At 39.1% G+C, this 14,353-nt stretch overlaps 1 protein-coding gene across 2 annotated transcripts in view; it reads left to right on the top strand.

Moving 5' to 3' along the window:
• Positions 1-14,353, top strand: part of RNF128 (ring finger protein 128) — a 68,189-nt gene that overhangs the window by 50,443 nt on the left and 3,393 nt on the right. For both annotated transcript variants that reach the window (XM_024210147.2, XM_024210146.2), the window contains exons 3-6: positions 7,832-7,903; positions 8,899-8,981; positions 12,398-12,494; positions 13,622-13,787. In XM_024210147.2, coding sequence (XP_024065915.1) covers positions 7,832-7,903; positions 8,899-8,981; positions 12,398-12,494; positions 13,622-13,787 — 418 coding nt within the window. The remainder of the gene's footprint in view (positions 1-7,831; positions 7,904-8,898; positions 8,982-12,397; positions 12,495-13,621; positions 13,788-14,353) is intronic.

Here is a 14,353-nt window from a genome sequence, read left to right as displayed (position 1 = left end):
ATAAATTTTCTCGGAAACAACAAAGCAGACAACTACAGGTTGTTGGTGGAAAACCTCCTCAAGGCATACAAAAGCCTTGGTTGCAACATGTCACTAAAGATACATTTTTTGCACTCTCATCTAGATTTTTTTCCACCGAACTGCGGAGCAGTGAGCGACGAGTACGGCGAGCGATTTCACCAGGACATTGCAACAATGGAGAAACGCTATCAGGGCAAATGGAGTCCATCAATGCTTGCAGACTATTGCTGGACAGTGACAAGAGATGCTCCATTTAATGAATACAAGAGACAAGCCAAGAAGCGCCGAGTAGACACTGAATAGGACTAAACTATGTACATAATAGTTTTTTGCCTTTTGTTTCATAATAAATTTTATTTATATAACCCTTTTGCTGATTTTTAAAGTGTTACATAAACAGGACAGGTGAAATATTATCATGAAAAGACCTAGGTTTACAATTTATGATTCAAACTCTACTATCTACACAATATACATAGACCTAAAATGTAAAAACTTAAATATCTTAGAAACAGTAGCCAATCAGTTGTTTTAATTGTCATATTTGAATTCAGCACATCAAAATACATAATAAATAGCACATTTTATCTCTGAAGCAGACGACTTCTCAAAAATTGTAGACCAGTGTTATTGTTTGGTGTTTGCCCAAGAATGTTCTTGCTGAATGGCTTTACTATGTAAATACAAAATCCAGGAATGGGGTTAGTTTTGTTTAAGTTTTTATTAGCTCTTGAAAACATTAAACATTTGCTGAATAGTACAAATAAAAACTTGTACTTCCAGAACTTTGACTTGCATTATTCTCTGGACTCAGCCTTGGAAATGTCATGGCCTTTCTTTATACAAGCTTTGGTAGGAACTGTTCAATACTCTAGGTCAGTGGTCTCCAAACTTTTTTATCGCGCATCCCTATCAGTAAAAAATTTTTGAGCGCGCACCCCTTGCCACGCCGGCTCTACCGTTTTTGCCAAAGCGCCAAAAAAAAAAAAAAAAAGCCACTCGGACTCCCACCCGAACTGCTGAAGCACAAAAAAACCCTCCAAAAACGCTCCTCCTGCCACGCACCCCCAAGGATCCTCTTGCGCACCCCCTGGGGTTCGCGCACCCCACTTTGGAGATCACTGCTGTAGGTGAACATGTGTTTTGGAGATTGAGTCAGTTTTGTGCTGATCATTAAATATTCCAAACTTCAGCTTTCCCAGTAGTGATCAATAACTCCCAAACCGAAATGGAGGATTTTTGATGACTGGAAAGACAGTTTTTCTTATACCAACTTCAACTATGCAGCGCCTAGTCATTTTGAAGATCGCGAACAGTCTTTGCCTTCAATATTGTTGCACCATTAGATCTACCTTCTTGCTGGACTCTATTCTTTATTCCAATATCTGCTTAAGCAGAAAAACTGGATTGTATGCAAGGATTCGAGAAAAGGTCTTTAAGAACTGGAATGAATTTGTATATTGGACAGATGGACGAAGGCATTCTAACATCTTGTGCTAAGTAAGTGTGCTTTCAAACCTTGAAACATTGAGGAGTTCCTCAAGCAAATGGCAAAGAGATATAGTTTTAAGTTAGCATAGGCTTATCCAAAGTGACCTAGCAATGTAGGGAATCACCCATGAACTTATTTGAGTAGTCAGTTTTCTAAACTGTTTCATTATTTGTCTAATGATGCTTTTTGACTACTTGGTTAGATTATTCTTAATACTCTTCCTATAATTCTAGTTCTCTGGAACTGATCTGTGCTGGCCTCTGCTCTTTCCCCACACTCTGATCTTGACTTTTGTTTTCTATCCATCACAGAACCCTTTTTACAGTACTTAGTTATGAGAACATGCCTTGGTGGAAAAGCAGGGTTTGGCTGTCTGCCCAGTGAATCAGTATTTATTAAATGACAGTCTGAAAATGCCTTCAGGTCCATCTTGGAAGTTTGTAATAAAACAACTGAAAAACGAAAGGTTTTGTTTACTGACTTCAGCTGTGTAGTTTATTTAAATCTAAATAGGAACCTAGTTACAGTATTGCAAACTGCTATCTTAATGGTATACATGCTAACCTTAATGTTTATAGAGAGAGGTCTGATTCTCTCTCAGGTCTATCTGTATGTTGTGAACTTCTTGGTAAAAGTAGAATGTGTCTCACTGCGATCTTTACTCTTATGCAGTTTAACAGAATAAGCAGATAAACTATGTGACTGTAGAAAGCTGGATAGCAAAGAAAAGACTAGAAAAAGACATTAGTCTCTCATGAACCACATGATTCCCTCACCCTGCAGAGTCCTTTACTGTTCTTTCAAGAGGTTTATAGTTAATGCGGGGTGAGAGAGGAGAGACATTAAAAGGCTACCTTTAAAAACAAAACTTGACAACTTCTGTTACCTGAAAACTGAAATAGACTTTTAAGAGAGGACTTGATTCTCATTTATACCAAGGAGACTCTACAGCACTCTGACAGAGTAAAGGGGTCTTAAATGTAAATGAGAATTGGGCCCAGCGAATGTGCAGAAGGAATAATCTGCCTGATCAGCAAATCCTTAAGGGTTCTAATAAGCAAGGAAGGCATTTCTGGATGTTAATACTTCCAACAATTGAAGAGGGCTTCTTACACTTAGAATTGTATGAAGTAATAGTAAATTAATCTGTCAAAGGCAAATAGAATGAAACGTAAGACCCATAAGGGAAGTCCCAGTACTAATTAGCAGGATGCTGACCTGTGCAGGACATAACATTTTCAAAATCTAGTCCATTCTAATATAGCTTACTGGCACCAGGAAATAACTAGTGATAGTACTTAGTTCACCATAATTAGTTCAAAGTTTAAACTTAAATGCTGTTATACAAATTACATAATGCCTCAGAAGTGACCCACTTAAGATAATATAGGAAGCAAGGTGACCTGCATCTGGGCAATGCCCAAGTTCATGGGAACAATAATTAAACCTCTGCACCTGAGGGTAGTGGAGCTCGGCGTGTCATGCAAATGTCTTGCCTGGATTATGGGAGGAACATAAGGAGTGTCAGACCTATTTAAAGATCCTTCATCTCCAAGCACTGGTGATGATCCTCTCAGAGGAAGAGCAGGGAAAGGAACTTAATAGCATCAGTACTACCTTCCAGAATGGAGGTACAGAAATAAAAACTGCTCTGTCTTCTCCCCTCTCTTCCTTCCATCTGGGTCTGACTCTCCTGTTTAGACCTGGCAATGGCAAATCCATAATCTTGCAGACTGTGGCATATTCTTAACTCTAAATTGTCATGGGTGGAAGCCAGGACAGGCTTATCCTATGTCTGGCTGCTGCTTGTTCTCTCCCACCCAGATAAAAAATCATTTACCTTCATGAAAATATTTTTTGTTGAAGCTTGACTGTTAATTTAAGCCCTTAAGACTTGTTCATAAAAAACAAAAAATTAGGCAAGCACTGAAGTTAGGGAAAAAACAGCATTAAGGTTGCCTGTGCAACCTTAATTCAACCCCCTTGTATCTGCACTGTGATGCAGTCTTGAAATACATGACTGAATGCTCTCCCACACAATCACTGCCTCCATTATTGTATAGAATAGGTAGTGCCCACTGAATGAGCAGCTATTCAGTATTTTATCTTCATTGACCAATGTGTGGCCCGTAACTTACTCTTTCACAGAGACAGCAAAAGGCCCTGACTTTAGGGCAACCACAATACGAAATTTCAAGTCCCTTCTCCGAGCATAGAGTTACAGGAGCTGCTTAACAAAATGCTGTTAATTTAACGTAGGGAAAAACAACATTTTCCCCTAACGTTATTCTAAGAAATGGATGAATAGTTCTTACTGAAATTTTCAAAAATCAGCCTGAAGCAGACACTTGGGTGTGGGCTGTAAGTTCTCACACCATTTTAAGCTTGGTGACAGTCATACAGTTAAAAGCAGGAACTTATAATGGAAAATGTTGTGCAGTCTTAATCTTAGATAGTGCTACTTGCACTGCTTTTAATGACAATATGAAAACTTCAAGGCTGTATGTGAGACAGACTTCATTTCGAACTCAAATATTGTAACTGCAGACAGTGACACAACTCTAGTTCTCCAAAGATTACGGAAGTTCAGGACTCTTGTGTAACAGAATAATTTCTAGACTATTTCCTGCTCTTTCACAAACTCCTAAATAATTACAACAGGGCAGCATGTTTAAAACAAACAAAAGGAAGTATTTTTTCAGACAACGCACAGTCAGCCTGTGGAACTCCTTGCCAGAGAATATTGTGGAGGTCAAGTCTATAACATCTAGTTCTTTTTTGAGCCCTAAGTTCATGGAGGATAGGTCCATCAATGGCTATTAGCCAGGATGGACAGGGATGATGTCCCTAGCCTCTGTTTGCCAGAAGCTGGGAAATAGGTGACGGCATGGATCACTTGGTGATTACCTGTTCTGTTCATTCCCTCTGAGGCATCTGGCATTGGCCACTGTCAGAAGACAGGATACTGGGCTAGATGGACCTTTGGTCTGACCCAGTATAGCCGTTCTTATGAGAGAACCAGGGTACAGCAGGTGTGTCTGTCCTACAGGATCTTAGCAGAGAGAATGTGTACTGAAACTTGGTCAGAAGTGGACACTTAGAAAAGTCTCTATGCTAGAAGGTAAAGTAGCTCAATGGGAAGGGGTGTCTGAAGGAATTCAGTGGTGCAGCTCTTAGAGACTTCATTGTGCATAGCTGACAGCACAATTAGAAATATTTTTGACTATTGTCAGAGTAAGGGACTGTGGACTTTCTAAACTTAAAGTGAGCTTGGAAGTCTGCCAATGAATTTCTGTGTGGGAATTGTGGCATTTATACCAGGTCTAAGCTGGAGACTTTAACATTGATGCCAGGTCTTAACTACGAATTGTCTGAACATGTGTGGCTGCTATTTTTATCAACTTCTTTCCAGATTAAGCCTCTAAAACACTTCTTTCTCCGGTATTGATCAACAGTTGATGTCCATGGGCAGGGTCTATCTTAATGGGAGCACTGAAACTACTGCACCTGCTAGTGAAGCCTCCAGAGGCAGGGCTCTGAGGTGGAGATCCAGGCAGGAAAATGGAGGCACAGACTCTAGATGCAAGTTCCTAAGCAGGAACTCTCCAGAAAATGGTCATTACTTAGCGGTTTATCTCCCTACACATGCCCACTGTTCCTGTTAATGTTGATGTTAGCGTTGACTCTTGTCAGTGTAGTTTGTGAGCAGTAGTTTAACAAACATTATTGCTTAGACAAACTCAAAACATTTTGTTTTAAAATGACTAATAAAGCTAATCAAAATTCATGTAATGTGCCTACCCTGACATGAACCATGTGGATTAGATGCTGGTGTGAATTTTACATAGTCTTTTTTTCAGTTGTCATGATTTAGAGAACTATAAAGTGTGTGTGTGTGTATATATGTGTGCGCGTGTATATATATGTATGTGTATGTATGTATGTGTGTATATATATATATATATATATATATATATAATATAATATAATATGCGCGCTGTTCTGGCCAGTAGATAATAGACGGTATTAATATTACTATATACTTATATCTTCTATTGAATGTACCATACTCCACATGAGAACTCTGTGGAAGTGTCATATTTTTTGAGGCTCTTCATCTATTTGTTAGTCATACAGACTAGCTCATAAGACCACAATAGAGAATGCTTCCACGTGGTCTCAACCTCAAAAACACCTTAAACTTATATCTGATTTTGTTCTGCCTAACGTTGCAGCAATTAGTCTTCATTCAAATGGAAACAGCAAAGTGGCATTATCTGGATGTTCTTATTCAACGAACAAAAAAACCTTTTAAATCAATTTGTGGTGGTTTTGAGGTTTTTTGTTTTAAAAAACAAAATTAAATTGACTTGTCAGTCTGTTCTAGCTGAGTTCATGGCCTCTGTGTATGTTGTGGAAGTTGCACCTTGCTGTAGAATTGTACTAAGCCTCTAGCCCCTTTTTGTTGCAAAGATAACTTTGAAAATGGGACTATAATGCAAACTGATGCCCTGTTGCCTTCCTGAGTCAATAACTCTGATGCATGAGCTGCCCATGTTTATATAAATTGTTTGCTTCATGTGAAACCTAAAGACGACACTTTTTAAAATGATTGACTAATTCACTACTGATAACTTTAGCATAAAGAGAATTTATGGGCTCATACTACAACTGCAAATTGCGTCTCACTTCTCTAAGGCTATGTCTACACCAGTGCTTTTATCGGTATAACTTGTTGCTCAGGGGTGTGAGAGAACCCCTCTGAGCGATATAAGTTACACCAACAAGCAGGGGGGTGGACAGCACTATGTCAGTGGGAGATGCTGTCTCGCTAGTTGGAGGTGGTATAATGTCGACGGGAGCACCCCCATCAGTACGGAGCAACTACATATGTGATCTTCGCACAGCTGTGCCATGCTAGTGTAGACATGGCCTTAGTGCCCCTCCCATTCAGCTGTCAAACGCAAGCGACTTCCTCCTCCTGACTTTCTACAATGGTTATGTATTATCACTACCAGACGCTTACTTCAGTTAAGAACTGAAAATGTAGGGAAGGGATAAAGTTTCAAAACTAATAGCCCAGATTCTGTGCTGATTGTGTTTACATTCACACATTGATAAACTCAACATTTTAACTTGTAGCAGAATATCCAGTTTGCTGCCGAACTTTGATCCACCTTGCCTGGGCTATAAAGATCCATATCGTTGCAGCACTGTAGCTGGGTCTGCCAGCTATGCCTTCATGCCCTGAAGCAGTAGTTACCTGCATAGTAGGGAGAGGTTCAGCATGTTACTGAAGATAAAACTTTTGTGACATTTTAAGCAGAAATACAGGCTTTCATGCTAATTGAACCCTCCACAGTACCATTGATTAACAGTAGCTGTTAGACAAGCTAAAGCTTCCACTTTTTGGCCATTTGTGTGTGCCTCTGTCTCTTGGCAGCCTGAGAAAATCAGATACATTGATTGACAAGGTGGGCGAGAAGGGGGAATGCAGTCCCACTTCTTTGCTGGCATTGTAGCTACCTTGTAAGTTTTCTAGGGCTAGTCTTTGATAGTACAGTCTACAGGTTTTACCTAATCTGCCCACAGGCTTAGATTAAAAAATAGCTTTCACAAAGGTGCAAGTATTACATATGCTAACTTGGGTCAGTCGCCAGATAAAATTGTTTGACTTGTTCAGTGTACAGTTGCAGTTGGTGCTAGGAAGCTCAAGGCTCCTGAGTGGTTTGTATACATTATGAAATGAACTCATTTCAAAAGTTTGGTTCAGAGGGCGTGTTGAGAGTATTTGAGGAGCTGACTGGTAAAGAACCTTGCTTTTATCTAGATACGCCTAAGTGGCAGTCTGTGCTAGGAAGTCACAATACAAATTCACAGCAATTGGATATATTAACTCTGTGATTTGAGTTCTACAGTGTTTCCTCTTCTGGGTTGAGTTAATTTGAAGGTTTAAGTTGACACTGCTAGATCTGATGCATCTTCATCAAGATACGATTGTGTATGTTTACAAATCTGAAATTGCTTGGTTTTGCGTATTTTCTCAGTGAAAAGCCTTTTTAAAAACATTATTTGGGGAAAGCATGTGGCATGTCCCTTAAAAGCACAACTGTATAAAGTATCCAAAAACTAAGTTTCAGCTGTTTTTTCTTCTTAATGTTTTTGATGCATAAATAGGCAAACTTTCTCTTTAAAGGCCACATTGAATATCTATGGATTATAGAGGGAGACTTGGTTACATTAGATTTTTTTTAGTCATTATTTATAGGCAAATTCATTCTGCAGTTTAATCAACACTTCTCCTTTTTTTTGTTACAGAGACAATTAAAAGCAGATGCCAAAAAAGCTATTGGACAGCTACAACTGCGCACGTTAAAACAGGGGGACAAGGTATCATTGACAAAATAATTTCCTTATATTCTTTTGAAATGTAATCTGACACGACGTTGTCCAAACTTTCCTCTTCTTGCTTTTGATAAAGTTGGCTGTACAAATATCCTAAAATTTTCCTGCCTTAAGTCAAGTGAACCGGAGTGCAAACTCAAATCATTTTTGAGCCCAAGCCTTCTAAAGGGCATATAACTTGCAAAACTGTAGTCTATAGGAAAATACATTCCATTCTCACTGAGATTTTGGCAGATGTAACTAATGTAATAATGTCAGTCACAGAAGGGAGTCGAGCCAACTGCTTCATTTTAAATGGTGTGTTTTGATTTTTAGTTGCGCCAAATGCTCCTGATCTTTGGGCATTAGTGCATACAACTAAATTTTAGGGTGGTTTTTTTTTTTTTTTTTTGAAGTTTCAGAAGTCATTCTTCAGTGGAACTGAGAGCATCTACACTGCGCCGCAGTGAGCGCTATGGGGTGGGGGGGTTCAAATTCTAGAGCACACCAAAGCGTTTCACTTTAACTGCCCTGTATGGACACTACTGGAGCGAACTAAAAGGTACCTCAAGTCGCATTAATTTAGTCCTGTTTAAACCTAGTCCTCTTTCAAACAGAACTATGTTAATGCAAACACTGGACACTAGAAGTGCAACACTTCAGAGCACTCTGCAATTCACACTCCCGTAGTCTTCACTGCATTGCAGTATAGCCGTACCCTTACTTCCTTTTGGCTTTTCTAAGGTTTTAAACACCTGTCCACTGATTAAACAAGATATTTTGCTGTTGATTAAGTCATGGGTTCGCTTTTTAATGCTTCAGATTAAATGTCAAACCTACTGGGTTGGTAATTCATCGTATATATTTGTATTTGAGAGCTGTTCTAGCTTATTCTGGCTAGAACACTTTTATCTTGAGATTAATTTCCAGAATAAATCTGTGTGCAACTCTTAATCATGAATCTGTCTCAGGATAACTAATGACTTATACTCTTCATTTAGGAAATTGGTCCTGATGGCGATAGCTGTGCAGTGTGCATTGAAGTATACAAACCAAATGATGTAGTGCGTATTTTAACTTGCAAGTAGGTTATCTTCTGCTAAATTGCCATGTATATTTTAAATGCTAAAGTATACTTCCCAAAACCTTTGTTAAAAGACAGTAAAGGATGCAACAGGGTCTAATCTTACTATAGCTGTTGCTCCACCAAAATAGCCTTAAAGCTCCCTGTCAGGTTTTCAGATAAACATTAGAAATTGTGGAAATACGCAATAAAAGGTTGCTTATTGCCATGTAATAACTGTCAGTGAAGGTGATGATTTCTTAAGGTTGAAGAATTTTACCACATAGCTTGTGTGAAGGATTTCCTAGCCTTATTAAACATCAAATTGGCATAACACTTCTATGCTAGTGTATAAAACTGTATGGTCCCAAACTCTTAGGTCTTATGGCTTGACTCCTTTTCAGAGGTTCTGACCACCTGCATCTCCCACTAGTTTCATTGGAATTTGGGGTTACTTGGCACCTCTGAAAACCAGGCTGTCAAAGTATAAATGAACAAGGCTTTTCGCTGAGATTTATGGTGCCTCATGGGCAGCACTTTTGAGTGTAGTCTGTATTTGCAACATATTTTTCTTCTGCAAGTTTATCATTAAAACTAGTTATGGGATAGCTGCCACTTCCTCCACTCTCTTAAGATAAGATGATGACCAGACTAAAATTATAAATATTTTCTGCAGAGATCTTATCAGTATCTTCTTTCATCTCCCCTGCATATCCTAGTCGTCTTCTCCCTACAGAAGCTCAGTGTTGAAGAGCTAGTATTTTCTTTGGCTTTATTATGCCTGTTGGTATTTCACAACAACACTTCAGTGTGCACTACTTACATTCTCGATCATTAAGACTGATTTATAACTATCCCCTGTCTTCCCTTTCTCATAACTTGCCTAAACCTCTCATTTTGGGACGGGTTGGCCAAAATAGTCCAGCTCTCTTTGAGTTAAAGCTAAAATTAGGGTTCTAATAACTAAATCAGTTGAATCTGGAAGCTTTCCTGGGTTTGTACAGCTCTTGATCTACAAGTTAAAGTAAAGTTTGAAGAAAATCTGAATTCAACACAGGCATCCTGAACTTGGTCCACTTTAGCAATTGAACTTTGGAACAAGAGGAGCATTTAGCCTGATCTAGAGTTAGCTTTCAAAATCTGGAAACATAATTCTTGTGTAAGAAGCATGCAAAAAAATAGCATTCATCCAGTGTTTAGGCTGAGAAATAAGTTCTGAAGGTAGGACAAATCCAAAGTTATGGTTGATCTGTCATCAACAATAGGAAGAGAGCCACATTGAAGAGACCGTGTTATGTAACTGTCAAATACATTATCTAATACAAGCTGGAATCTTTATATATAATCTTACATAAGTGAGTATTTGTGTAAGCACGCTATGCCCTACTGCCATGCAATAGGAGCTCTACATTAAGACTTGATGACCCCAAGAAGTTGACAAAAGCAATTATCAACAGATCTCCCTGGTCCAGTGCAGGCACAGCGTAACTGTTAGCAAAAGTAAGCACGTCTCAGGAACACTTAACATTTTCGTTAGTACTAAAGTATGTTAGCAGTTAAATAGCTTTCAGCAGCAGTCCCAAGGACCTCTTGCTGACAGTGGTATTTAACAGTGGATCAACTTCCCAGAGTAAAAAGGCATCTAGTCAGGGTTTTAGACACATCTAAGTTGATAGCTTGAAAAGTCAGCTACCCTCTTCTACAAGACCGTGTCCATAAGCAAGCTCGGATATATCTACTCAAGCACCTTATGATAGAATACTCTAGAGACTGTCCCTTTTCCTTACTTAGTTCCACTCCAGACTGAAGGTTGAAAGGACAAGTAATTTAATCACTTATAGCTAGACAACAGTTAATATGAAATCGTACATATATTTTTATCTCCCCATTCCCCCTCTCCTAACCCAGATCCAATCACCAATTCAGTATGCATGTGGTAAGCACTTGCATGCATGCCTTTGTATTAGTCATGCTACATGTAGTGTACTACAGTAGAACCTCAGAGTTATGAACCCCCCGTGGATGGAGGTTGTTCATAACTGAACAAAACGCTATGGTAATTCTTTGAAAAGTTTACAACTAAACATTGACTTAATACAGCTTTGAAACTTTACTATGCAGAAGAGAAATGCTGCTTTTAACAATTTTAATTTAAATGAAACAAATACAAAGCAGTTTCCTTACTTTGTCAAATCTTTTCTTAAAAATCTTTCCCTTTTATTTTTTAGTAGTTTACGTTTAATACAGTACTGTATTTTTTTTATCTCTGTTGCTGCCTGATTGCGTACTTCTGGTTCTAAATGAGGTGTGGTTGACCGGTCAGTTCATGACTGAGGTTCTACTGTATGTAGTCCTTGTGTATACACCCACTTTATGTACTTGTATGTCTGTGCAGCCATGTGTACTCACAGTAAGCACACAAGGATGCAGTCTTCCTCATCAGGATGAGGGCATGATATTATCTGAGGTTTTTTAGATTTCACAGAAACAAGTGGGGGGGGGGGGGGAGTTGTTATGTCTGAGTGAAAAACATGTTTCTCTTAAATCTAGGAGTGAAGTATAGACTTTGTTGTTAACTTGGCTTATATAAGTTCAAGGTTTATCCACTTGGGGAAATTAGTGCTCACTCACAAGCTTTAAGAAAGGGTGTGATACAGGTGACCTGCTGACTTGCTCTAGTAAGGTGTGTTTTTGTTTTTGTTCTTAAACAGAGAAACTAACGAAAGCACCAGACATGGCAATTACAGGATCAATCAGTTATAGATTAGTCATAAGCAACAACTGGTTCAAATAACTACTTATGTAACTTGAAGCAACCCAAGGCATGTGTGATCCTCTCATGTCTTGGAAGAGTTAATTTTGTCCTTAACTAGTCTTAATATCTGTTAATATGTAAGCATTCCTTTTCCAGACCTCCGGGAAACAAACTTCAAAAGGCTTATTTTGAACTTGAATAAACAGAACCACAAGTTATTTTACAGTGATTGATGGAGCTGTTTAACTATTTTGGACACACACTCTACTTAGGCTTTACTGAAAACTATGTTGTCTGTTAGCTCTCTTGTAACACTCCATGAATTTCTCCTCTTTATAGTCTAGGTCTTATCCATCCAGTACCACAGTATCTCTTCATAGTTGCACCTTAAAAATATAAAGGCTCCTAAACTTTCTAAGGAGGTTATTGTTCAAAATTAGAATATCACCTTTAAATCTTCCCTTACCTGTAGTTGGTGTAACTAAAGTAAGCAGCGACAAATGTAAATCTGTCTTAAACATTTGCAGTGTATTACTGGGGGACTAAAAGTCTACGGTCTTGAACAGATGCTATGAGAGCTATTGGGATATTCAGTAATGTTGGGTTGACTAAAATATTTAGCTCTATGATGACCAAAGAGTGTTAAGAATGAAATAGTGATGGTTAACTTTTTTCCTACCAGCCATCTCTTCCACAAGACTTGTATTGATCCCTGGTTGTTAGAACACAGGACGTGTCCTATGTGCAAATTGGACATACTCAAAGCTTTGGGAATTGAGGTAAGTTAGCATGCTTTCCTGGTGACAAATGACTTAAGAAATGTTAAAGTGCTAGTGTGATGAATCAACTGATTTTTTTTAGCTACTCCTAGAATGTAGAGAATAAGCTCTGAGACTTTGAATGTCTCCGATAGTAAGATATTACTGTGTGACACTTGAAACAGTAAAGAAGACGAACGTCTTGGTGAAAACTGCTGCTGACTTGGCATGGCTTAGTAGCTGCTCATTGGCTATTTAAAATGTTTTGTGACATGCTCCGTTGTAGATTAAAGTGTAACAGAAAAGAGTTAGTAGCTGCTTTTAACCGCAAACCTATTTGGGTGGGGCTTAGAGCAGGCCAGGCTAGCAGATGTGTGCATTTGAGAGTTCCAAGTCTTATTGCAATAAATTAGTTGTTAGTGGGGTTGGCCTGCATTTTTTGGCAGATTCAGGTAATTAACACTTCCTCCATTCCACCACCCCTGCAGCTATTTAATTAAATCCCCAGGAGTCTTTAGATGACAAGAAGGCTGGCAGAGATCACTCTCCTCCCTTCAGCAGATGGCTTTTAATAACATACTTTTAAGGAGTTTGTGTTTATCAGAGACTGTCAGTTTATTATTAAGCACCTCTGACCCAGAGAAGTGCCAGTGTGAGACACTGTTGAGAAATCAACTGTACTATATTGTGTGTTTTTGGAGGAAGGGGGAATGGAAGTGCAGAGAACCGGGGTACACAAGGTAACAAGTATCTGAACCTCTTCCAGTTTGCTTCACTAGATCGTGTCAGTTTAGCTTTCTCCTCTTCTGGGTGTGTAAAATATATGTAACTTGTCCTGTAGCAGCACCTTGAGAACTAGGCCTAGCACCAGGGTTTGCGGCACTGGCCCTGAAAGGGACCCCAGCGGAAGGCAGCTTTTTCGAGCTGATAGTTGCTTAGCCCATGAGCCTGTGTTCCATATTTTATCTCCTTTAGTTTCACTGTGCGCTACTCAGGAGGGTTGCTACAAGAAGGCAGCAGGCATGTTGCCGCACTTGTCCTGTAGACACAAGGTTTAATATGACAGCTGTGTTGGGCAGGTTACAGCTTCATAGATAAAGTGGACAATTAGAGTTGCACCTTATTTTAAATCATTTGACTTTACAAAGGTGGATATAGAAGATGGAGCAGAGTCTTTCCAGACCACGGTGTCCAATGAAGCATCGAATAGAGCTTCACTTAATGAAGAGGATAATCGTAGTGAGACTGCATCATCTGGCTATGCTTCAGTGCAAGGAACAGATGAGCCGACTCTAGAACATGCATCTTCAGAGCGTAAGTATTCAGTGATCCCTGTCTCTGTCAGTTTGTTATACAAATTCCATTAGCCCCTCATTGCACGTTCTCATACTGCAGGACAACTTCAATTTTGTTTTGGTATGGCTATTTAAATTGCCCCTACGCAGAAGCAGAGTGCATTCCGGCCAGTCAAATTCTAGTGAAGGCTAGTAGTCAAAGGTTATTGTTGTCTAGTAAAAAAATCTTCCTAGAAAAAGAAGTCTGATAGGAATATAGGTCTTATGTGAGTATTGAAGAAGGCCCTTAACCAGTAAAACAAAAGGTAGGACTCCATTCTTGAGGTGGAAGTTGAAGTTAAGGGAAACACCAGTGGATTCAACTTTAACTTCTGCTTAGATCCATGCCCAAAGTGTTGTCTCACCAAAGTCAGCTGGCCAGTATAACTGGCAGCGCTGGAAGTTTGTATAAGGGAAACCCATCTGCTCCCCTTCCTGAATTCTCTGTGCAGCAAAGGTTAAGAAACCATGCACTGAGTGGGATCCGAAATACTAGATGTGTATTAACACTGGGAAGGAGCTTGACAAGTTTTAGTATTAACATAT

The sequence above is a fragment of the Terrapene carolina genome, unplaced genomic scaffold, assembly GCF_002925995.2.
Source record: "Terrapene carolina triunguis isolate 2854851 unplaced genomic scaffold, T_m_triunguis-2.0 Scaffold131, whole genome shotgun sequence".
Classification (NCBI taxonomy): Eukaryota; Metazoa; Chordata; order Testudines; family Emydidae; genus Terrapene; species Terrapene triunguis.
The sequence above is the reverse complement of the archived record's forward strand: the minus strand, read 5'-3'. Positions and strand labels throughout refer to the sequence as shown.